The sequence below is a fragment of the Lissotriton helveticus genome, chromosome 1_1, assembly GCF_964261635.1.
Source record: "Lissotriton helveticus chromosome 1_1, aLisHel1.1, whole genome shotgun sequence".
Lineage (NCBI taxonomy): Eukaryota > Metazoa > Chordata > Amphibia > Caudata > Salamandridae > Lissotriton > Lissotriton helveticus.
The window spans coordinates 25,510,487-25,520,560 of NC_136057.1; the positions used below are offsets into that span (position 1 = coordinate 25,510,487).

Genomic DNA, 10,074 nt, shown 5'->3' on the forward strand with positions numbered 1-10,074 from the left:
TGGAAGGGACACCGAGAGTACGCCTCATCCAACTACAGAATCACAAATGCAAATTGTGATTCGGTGGCAAGTTACTGAACCTCATTTTGTTTTTTGGACATCACATAAAACATATTTCCCGTCGCAAGCGGCCCGCTGTATTTGCAGCCAGAAAAATGCTCTGTACACTTCCCCATAATCCTTTAGGCTCCACAGACCCCCGCAGACAGAGCAGGTAGACCCAAAAAAGATGTGTCGTTTGTTCCACACCCAGGTGTCCATGAACAAGTCCACACCACTGTTCATGCTAAAGTTGATGTGCATCCAAACAAGGCACAGCCCTGCTTGCAGGTGATGATAGCAGGGGCGGCTCCTCCACTAGGGCGGAGGAGCATCGCCCCACTGCTTTCTTGCAGTGCGAGAAGCAGAAACATAAAATGGTAATAACTACCATTATATGTTTCTGCTGCTCGCACTACGAGAAAGCAGAACAGAAGGGTTTTGCTGCAGGTGGGCGGGCGGGGCTACTCTGCCAGCAGGGGAGGAGTGGTGTGCCCACTCGTGAAGGCGCAATGACTGTTTGGTCGGCCCTCTGGGCCGCCCAAACCAGTCATGCGCACTCTATCCTTTCTCCATGCAGGCTGCATGGAGAAAATGGCCTCCCCGTAAGGCCCTGGCTGGGCGGCGGCCCCACCAATCACAACGCAGCCAGACGCTGTCTGTTTACTGTTCCTGCCGGAGGCAGGAGAGCAGGCGCAGAGCAGGACTGGCGCCGAGAAAACGCGGCACCTGGCCGGCGGACAGGTACGTTTTAAAAATGATATTAACACCCCCTCCACTCGCAATTAATGCCAGCCGCGACTGGAAGATAGGCCCCAATATCATCCCTGCACCGAAGATGGATGATTAACTTTCACTCAACACCTCGCCATGTGCACAACTACCACTGGAGTAGCTGTCATCGAAGGACCAGACGAGAGGTAGGGGAATGGGTGGCACTCCCTCCAGTTCAAAGGCAAGCATTGGCAAAGCCAAACCCCTCAATGGTGAAAATATATTGCTTTTGCCAATGCTTCTCTTTCCCTAGATGGCCACCGTGAGCGCACTGTCTGAATCTTCTTTTGTTTGCAGAGAGCCATTCGAAGGTTCACAATGGATTTTCAACCTTACACAATTTAACAGTAGAGTGGGCAGTGGTTAATTTGAGCCGGTCCTTTGCTCCGACACTTAATTTTCAACACTGAGCTTATGACAGTCTACCACATGGTGGCGCTGTGTGTCTAATTTACAGATGAGCACAACAACCGCTGTATATTAATTCAGCATACTTTAAGAAGGGCTAATATCTGCCGCCCAAGCCATTCTTGTAGCTTTGGGGGCCGGGAATAGTCTGAATTGTCACACTTGTGAGAGTGTGAAGGTTAGTAGTTGTGTTGGTAGAGTCATTGGCCGCGCTGGGAGGGGCAACGGGTGGTGCAAGTTGCTGTGAGCTCCTGATGAGGGCTCCGGAACTTATATTTTTACAGTTTAAGCACTTGGGGTGGGTGCGGTGAGGGAGTGGTACATACTGTCCTCATATTCCTTCCTGTCCTTACCTGCAGGTGAACATCGGATTGCTCATCTTCGTCCTTCTGGCCTTCATCCACCCGGTGAACGTGTTTCGGGAGTGCCGGCGGCGGGAGCGGGCTATGGTGGACGCAGCCGACAAGACCGCTGCCCTGATAGTGGGATAAAGGACTCACCTGGAAGAGGATGGCTCGACAATCTGAGCCTGGACTGTATGAGGAGCGCACGGCTGGCCACAAGGAATGGGACTGTGCTGGGCGCTATGGACGCAGAAGAGGGTCAGTGGTCCCAGCATCCGGGGTGCAGACCAGATACTGCATCTCAGTATTGGATTTATTGAACTTTGAGCAGATGTCAGCTCCGCCTGCTGTGCGTGAGGTGGGGGTCACTGCCACCTCTAGGGAACAATTTTAATTCAAAATGCCATTGTTATAATGTTTTGACATTTTATAGGGAAACTTTCTTTTTGTTAAAGTTCCAGGTTATTTCTCAACCCCTTTCTTTCTCTCTTTCTTTTTCTCCCTGTTGTATTTCTTTTTGGGGGTGGACGGTGGGGTTCCTTGTTATGACTCGAATTTTGTCTTCTTTTTAGTTTCTCTTACTTTTTTTATTTTCCGCTGTTCAGCTTGTCTTCAAACTTTATTCTCTTTTCTATTTTTAAACTTCTATTTTTCTATTTTTAAACTTAGCTATTTTTTATTTTAATTCATTTCCCTCTGTCTTTATTTTTCATTCTGCTTTTCAGTTTTTTTCATTACTCGTTTTTCTTACTTCCATCCCTCTAAATCCACCTTTCTTCCCTTGTCCGTTACTTCTTCTCCTCCCGGCACTCCACCCTCCCCATCAGGTTTTAAAACAGTATTAATTTTTTAAAACTTTTTTTGTATAATTTTAGTACCAGATTGAATAGATGCTTTATAATAAGTGCCATATTTTTTATGTTTTTTTAAAAACATTTTGTTTTTAATTGTAAAAAAGGAAATGGTGCACCGATTGTTATTGCCTCAGAGTTGCACTGCCATGCTTGTCAGGACAAGAAAAACTGACTTTTATAGTAGAGGTCTGACTGAAGTGTATTAAACAAATGGAAACTGAGATTTTACATCCCTTTGGGCATGGCTGAGCCTCTTTAGCAGAGAGCTGGCTATACTAACAGGAAGTCTTTAGAATGTATTTTATATTGTTCATAATGCTAAGGGACTGGCATTACAGATCGGTGCAAGGCCTTTCTCAGGGTTCTGGTGCAGGCGGTTGGTTACTTGGAGGTATCGTGGTGGTGGATACCCACCACCATTTAACACCGACGACTTAGGCGGGCCTCACATACATGAGTGACGTATACACAAGGCCAATGGGAAAACGCAGTTGTTTATCGACTGCTTTAACTGCATGAAAATTAATTTTCAGGCCTTGCTGCCTCACCGCCCCCCCTCCTGGTACATATTTTTGCACATGTCTAACTAGACGGATCAAAAGTTATTACAGTTGTTGCACTCAGTGCTATGACGCGCCACACACTCTGCAAAGGTTTGTTAGTCGCCTTGCAGCTTGTGAACGAGTTGACTGGCATTTGAAGGGGTGACACCTTTGCATAGATGATCTAAACATTTGGGAGTTACTTCAGCCTCTGTTCTCAAAGCCGCAGGTATTTCAAGATGGCGCCCAGACTTTGGAAGAATCCCAAACATGTCGCATCTCTATGTGAGGTCTGATATTATGTATAAAAAGTATTTTGCAGCGAGACATATACATAATTAATAAGACGTGCGATATCGTCTTCAGCTGGGACTTTTTAAATTTTTTTGTTATAAGGCATGAAAATTATGCAGAAGTTTGGGCACTATCTGACAAGTGCAGCAAATTTGTATTCATGCAGGAACAGTCATGACTGCACAATCATGTTGCTCCAGTTGCCTGGCCTAGAGTGTGACCACCTGGTAAACCTGCACCTGAGAAAACATTTTGGAACATTAGTGAGATGTGCTAAATAAATGGGGCACACATTTTATTACAAGAAATGTGTGTTTGTTTTCTGTTGAGTGCAATGTTGTGCTGATTTTACACAATGTATTTTATATTGGAGGTCGAAAGGCCATTGCTAATAAAATGGTGTTCCTTTAATTCCAAGCGCGACAACATTATTCGGTTTTGGTGATGGTGGAGGGTGTGCTGAGCGTATGTAGTTTTGCTGCTCAAGAAACCCATGTGTTGCTGCTGCACTGAAGCCCTTTGTATCAGTCTGTGGAAATATTGAGATGACAAGATGTTGGGATGAACGTCTTCTGCAAAGCGTGGTAAAGCTGTGTTGCCCTGAGGTGTCTTCGGGTAGCCCTGCGCCATTTTCCCCAGCGAGCTCGATAGTCACGTGAGCCCACAGAGGTTTCTCCTGTTTGACATCAGAGGTCTGAGGGCTATGATGCACCGAAAGAGCACCCCACTATTCCAGGGTGACTACCGCCCCCGTATCCAGGCTAGGGGAGACAGACAGCTGTGGCAGCAGTATCAACCGCTGGGGCCAGCCCATTTTACCTTCACCCCTCTCGAAGGACGGCCTACTGGCTCTCTCTACGCTAAACGATCTCCCCAGTCGGCTGGGTGGGGGTCTTTGCCGCCATCATGTCAAGGACATATACAGAGGAGGCCTACACAGTGCGTAGATTTGGGGAAATGGCTGGCTATAAGTCTAAACCAATAAAACAAATGTGCTTCAAAATTCAAAGTGAGACTTTACGAAATGCAGCAGCGTGCAGTCAGTCGCTTTTCCTGACTGGCTTACCGATTCGTATTTTAAAAGTGTTTTTATACACTCTTGAAACATTCTCACACAGCAAACAGTGCTACTCATTTCTTAACATATATCCAATCATTAATTGACAATAAACATTTAACCGTATATGGAAATTGACTTATGAAATCAATAAGAGAAGCGAAGCAGCAGTTTGTACTTTACACTTATGGGGCCCGATTCACAGAACTAACTTAAGACGAAATCCTAAACTTACTACCATTTTGGTATTCACAGAAGGCACTTACTCATTTTGGTATTCACAGAAGGCACTTACTCATTTCGGTATTCACAGAAGTTAGGGGTCCTAACTTTAGGACTCCTAAATGCCTTCTGTGAATACCGAAAGTCTTAATGTGAAGATTTTTATCGGTGTAGGAGTAGTAAAGTTAGGACACCTAACTTTAGGACTCCTAAATGCCTTCTGTGAATACCGGAAGTCTTAAAGTTAGGATTTTTCTCAGTTTAGTAGTCCAAAAGTTAGGAGTCCTAACTTTACTACTCCTGCACTGAGAAAAATCCTAACTTTAAGACTTTCGGTATTCACAGAAGGCATTTAGGAGTCCTAAAGTTAGGACTCCTAACTTCTGTGAATGCCAAAGAGAGTAAGTGCCTTCTGTGAATACCAAAATGGTAGTAAGTTTAGGATTTTGTCTTAAGTTAGTTCTGTGAATCGGGCCCATGGTTTCCTTATTTCTCAAAGCCTTGTAGTCATTGCAAGTACAACACAGGCCAGCATACCCGTTAGACATTCTGCAAGCTCCTATTTACTGTCACAAAATGGAACCCTGAAACAAAATGGATTCCACATATCCTGCTCTTACACTTAATAGTGTCACACAATCAATCTTGATGACCATTATAACCTTGACTTCCTGTTTGATACTAGATTCATGCATGACTTTGAGGAGTTTAAGAAATTACATCCATTTTTACATACTGGTCAGCCAGCTGTGGAGACCTACATATCCGTGCTGTTTCACAAGAAATGCATTAGCGTGCAACAGTTACTATGATTCAGAGGAGCACAAATATGCCCAATCCCATTAAAACAGCTTCCATAAAGTCCACGGTCTTCATCCACCAAGCCAGGCCACTGAATTCGATAAACATCCTTCCCAATGCTAAGTGCTATCGTACCTGTGTGGTGAATCCCATCTACGGCAGGATAAACATTATCAGGATTGTAAGTTCAATGTTTCTGTCTAATAATCTTGAAGAACCGTCCTTCATTGGTCAATAAGATGTCAAGGGCCATTCTATTTTGAAGACCCACACTTCTTATGGCCATCATATCACGGGGGTATTTTTTTCTCCAAAGACACTTATCAGCTTCAAAACCCATGCAGCCATTCTTTATAAACTTATGGTAGGAGTGTACCGGTCGTTGTTTAGCATGAAACACCCTGGGCATAACAAAGGACAAATAATGACTGGGGCAAATAAATATATCATTGCCCATCCACACTCAGTGCTTGGTGGGGGGGAAGGTCTATATAATCTTTGCAGATTTTGCTCCCTAAAAACAGGGGGTCCTGAATGCACGTGTTTACCACTTGTGGTGTTGTTAGTATAATACAGGTTTTGTGTATACATAGGGGTCCTATTGTCTGTTGTTCACTTTCTAAATGGGTAAGTATTGGTTTACCATCTTTCAAGTCTAGGCTGGAATTTCTAACTCCTTTAATATCCCTATCATAATATTCTATTTTTTCCAAGTCCTCTCTTTTGACCTCCGTAACAGCGCAGGGACTTACTGGTTGTCCTTGTGATATCTTGTCCTTAGCCAAAGACGGATATCTGCTCTCATATCTTGTAAAAGGGCACAGCTCATAGTTCTTGTTAATGGCACTACACTTGAGGTCAGTTCATCCTAAGTACTGGTGGGCAGATGTGCGCAAACTTAACAACCTAAAACGTTTAAAGCTGAATAGGATTTCTCCAATAGCTCAGTGTAACACTTTCTCTCATACTTTTGTTCTAATTGTGATCAATCTTTTGCAGGAGTAATAGGGGAGAGGATGTGGCCTAACGGCTAGCGTGGTCGACCTCGAAGCTGGGGACCAGGTTCGAGTCTCGGCAGAGACGCTCCACATCCTGAGATTCTGAGCAAATAACTTAATCTCCTCGTGCCTAACAAAAATGAATGTGTCCCTCTGTAACAAAACAGGTGCTCGTGCGAAGTGCTCGATACCTTTGGGTCGAGTTTTCAATATATAACCCCCACAAACAAGAAAAAAACAAAATGGTAACAGACCTCTCACTCATTAAAATGTAATCGTTCAAAGTTCCTTCTGTCTCTGGAATCTTGATATGTTCCTTGAAGTTGATGAGCAACCCAGCCACCATTATTGCTGGCCAAAGGTACACAACCGAGCTAGTAACCGAAGCCGCGAAGTCGGGCGAAAAGCGGCGATAATATTATCGCTATATTTACAAGGACACACTAACGCGTGTTTCCTTGTATTAGCGCCCGTAGTCAGCACGCATCTCATCGTAAATGAGATGCAAATGAGGCGTGCCTGACAATACTCCATGTGAAAATATCGCTAAACCACCATCGCAATATTTACAAGGACCCCAAACCCTGCGTAGCAATAATCTTAATCGCGCTAACGTGCCCTTAGCTCTGTATTTTAACGTCTGTTAAAATTCAGACTAGGGCATACTTTACATGGGATGTGGATTATGTAGTTACGACCACATGCGCGTATCAGCAATGTTTTAGCTGTTTTTGGGTGAACATCGCTGGTTTGCCAGCGATGTTTGCCATTTTTGCGCTAACGCTGGAATATTGATCACCTAGGTTATACACGTTGTAAATAACGCGCTAACCAGGTGATAAATAACAGCCATAGACTGCGATAAATAGGAAAGCGCTAAGCGCGCACTGCGATATTTATCGCCATCTGTTGCTAATATGCCCTTTAGTCATTGGTTGGAAACAGTAGGCTTCTTCGACCTTAAGTTATAACCTGTCGTAATCAAAGTTGCAGAAAGCTTTTCCTTAAAGTTGACGATACTCCGCTGCTGCTGTTCTGGTAGAACTGCTTTCTTCGTGTGGGAGCCATTCCCCCAAAACTTCAATCGGCGCACTTTACTGCAAAGTTAATTGTCATGAGTACTTGAAATGGGCCTTTCCACTGAGGTTGAAGGCATTGGCGTGCACCTTCACGTACACCCTAACCCCTGGGTGCAAAGTATGCCCTATAGGACATGTTTCCAAATGTGGGGGTGTGGATGCCCTGTATGGCCCACCACAGAAAAGAACTGTGCAGGTTTCCCTAATCCACTCACACAGTCAAGCACTCTATCCACTGTCCAACTCAACACACATTCATCTAGTTTAACTGCAATCCATAACTATTTGTACAAGATATTTCTTATTTACACGTGGGTGTCCAACCACAGACACTGAACCCTGCTGAAGATTTTACTGTGACGACATCTGTGGCCACCTCACTGCTACTGCTGCAATTCCTGTGCACACACAAGCTAAAATGCAATTAGGATCCTTAGCTTCAAAGGACAGTTTAAACAGGACTGCAACTATATCAGCAGACAACAGAAGAAGCATGATCCCTGACCTATGGAGGGTGAGCTTACAGAGACCTGCAAATGGGAAAACTAGTTCCTTCGGGTGGAGCTGTGAGGAGTCTGGAGGACTGGTCTCCTCCCTCGAGGAGGAGATGACGTGGGCTGCCTGCGATCAGGAGTCCGAGTGGCATTCTCCCCCACATCTACAGAAGCGTAAACCAATAAAACAAATAATTAGTAATATTCAACTGACACTTTATGAAACATAGTGGCGTGGAATGAGTCACATATCTGGACTGGCAACTCGAACAGTATCTTTAAAGGGTTTTTATACACTCTTGAAACATCCTCTGCTCCGCTCCGCAGACCGGGCCCTTGCCTCCGTCCCCCGCATCTGAAGAGTGACTGCTGGCGGGAGATCATTCTCCCACCTCGCCGCCAGGACATGGAACACCCTCCCCATCCCCCTACGGCAGACCCAGGACCTACTGACCTTCAGAAGACACCTCAAGACCTGGCTCTTCGAACAGTAGCAGCATTCCCCCCACCCCCTTAGCGCCTTGAGACCTTCACGGGTATGTAGGGCGCTTTTCAAATGCTATGATTGATTGATTGATCCTGGTGGATTGACATACCCAGGAGTTAAACATTTATCCAATCTTAATTGATCATTTGGCTATATATAGATCCTGACTTATGAAATCAACTAGGGAGGCGAAGCAGCAGTTTGTCCTGTACCCGCATGGTTTGCTTATGTTCGATGACATGTGTGGCAGGAGATACACATGCTTAGTATAAGTCTGCATCTAGTGTTGGGCTAGGAAGTGTGCAAGTTGTTTTTCTCTTTTTTTTTATTTCAAATGATTTTATTAGAGAGAGAATTTTATATACAGAGTACAGTGTACAGGTATACATAGAGTAAGCGTGGGGGCAATATTGGTCACATAGAGAGGCCGTTTGTAACCCATCAGGCGCTCAAAGAGCGTAATTGTGGTATGCACAGGCGTCGCTAAGTAATCATGATCTTGGCGCACATTGTCATAATTGGACTTGTGTTTGCCCCCGAGGAAAGAAACGGTTAGTGGTTAGCCGCCAAGGCTATCCCAGTTTGCGGTGGACGGCTTATTGGGTGTGCAGGTGCAGAGCCCCGGCGGTTTGCCTAAGGTGGCTTGTGTGTGCTCAGGTAGTTGTCCAGGTAGAGCCACATCTCACCTTTAGTGTTGGCGTTGGGTGCATGGTTAGAGGTTATGTTGTCCGCCCCCCGTAAGCAGGTGATCCAGTTGAACCAGCTTTTGAAGGATGCCTTCCCTGTGTCTTTCCAGTTCGTTAGGACGGTTTTAACAGCCGCCGTGAGCAGGAAGTCAATCAGATCGCTGTCATTTTTGGTTTGGATCTCGGGAGCCATGAAGGCGGTGGCTAACCCTTGGAAGTCTAGTTGTAATAAGAGGCCTAGTACGCTGTGAAGTCATTTATTTTACCCCAGGACTTGACTTTGGGGCAGTAGAGGATGAGGTGTGCCAGATCCCCTTTTTGTTTGTGGCAGTTCCAGCATACGTCGTTATTACGTATACCGTTCGCCGCAAGGCGGGGTGGGGTCCAGTACGCTTTGAGGAGGAGCCAGTATTTAGTCTGTGATAGGGTTGGGGTGACTTTGTTTTGGGACGCTGATGACCAAAAGCGAGACTTCTCCTTCTCACTGAGTCGTCTAGTGTGTCGGGTTTCCCAGTAATCTAATGTTTTGTTGTTAAGGCGTATTGTCACTGGGCTTAGGAGCTTGTATAGGTGTGACGTCTGATGTCCGACTTTGTTTAGGTTCACCATGTATTGTAGTATTGGGGGGGCCCCCTTGAACAGGTCTGCTCTTGTGATCGCCGCCTTTATTTTTAGAAAGTTATATAGTTCCATGTCTGGTAAGTTGTGTGCTTGCTTTAGGTTGTCGAATGTGAGGGGTGCATTATGGCTTTCTAGCTGGTTGGGGTGGAGATACCTTGTTTATACCAGGCGTCCATGTTCAGTGTCTTGTCCCTATATTTTATTTTAGAGTTGAACCAGATCGATTCCCATTTAGTGTTTTTGATGCTAGTCTCCATTCATTTGTCTACTTTTAGGAGAGCGTTCTTGGTGTTTTTGAGTATGATGTTGCTGTTGATCGTGGGGTGTTTGTTCGCTGTGAGTAGGGCTAAGGGGTCAAGGCCATTTAGGATTCT

The 10,074-nt window shown here is 45.1% G+C and overlaps 1 protein-coding gene across 6 annotated transcripts in view; it reads left to right on the top strand.

The window, feature by feature from the left end:
* Positions 1–3,666, top strand: part of SLC43A3 (solute carrier family 43 member 3) — a 419,431-nt gene extending 415,765 nt beyond the window's left edge. For all 6 annotated transcript variants that reach the window (XM_078674229.1, XM_078674237.1, XM_078674262.1 and 3 more), the window contains one exon: positions 1,581–3,666. In XM_078674229.1, coding sequence (XP_078530355.1) covers positions 1,581–1,712 — 132 coding nt within the window. In that variant the 3' untranslated portion in view covers positions 1,713–3,666. The remainder of the gene's footprint in view (positions 1–1,580) is intronic.
* Positions 3,667–10,074: the final 6,408 nt, after the last annotated feature.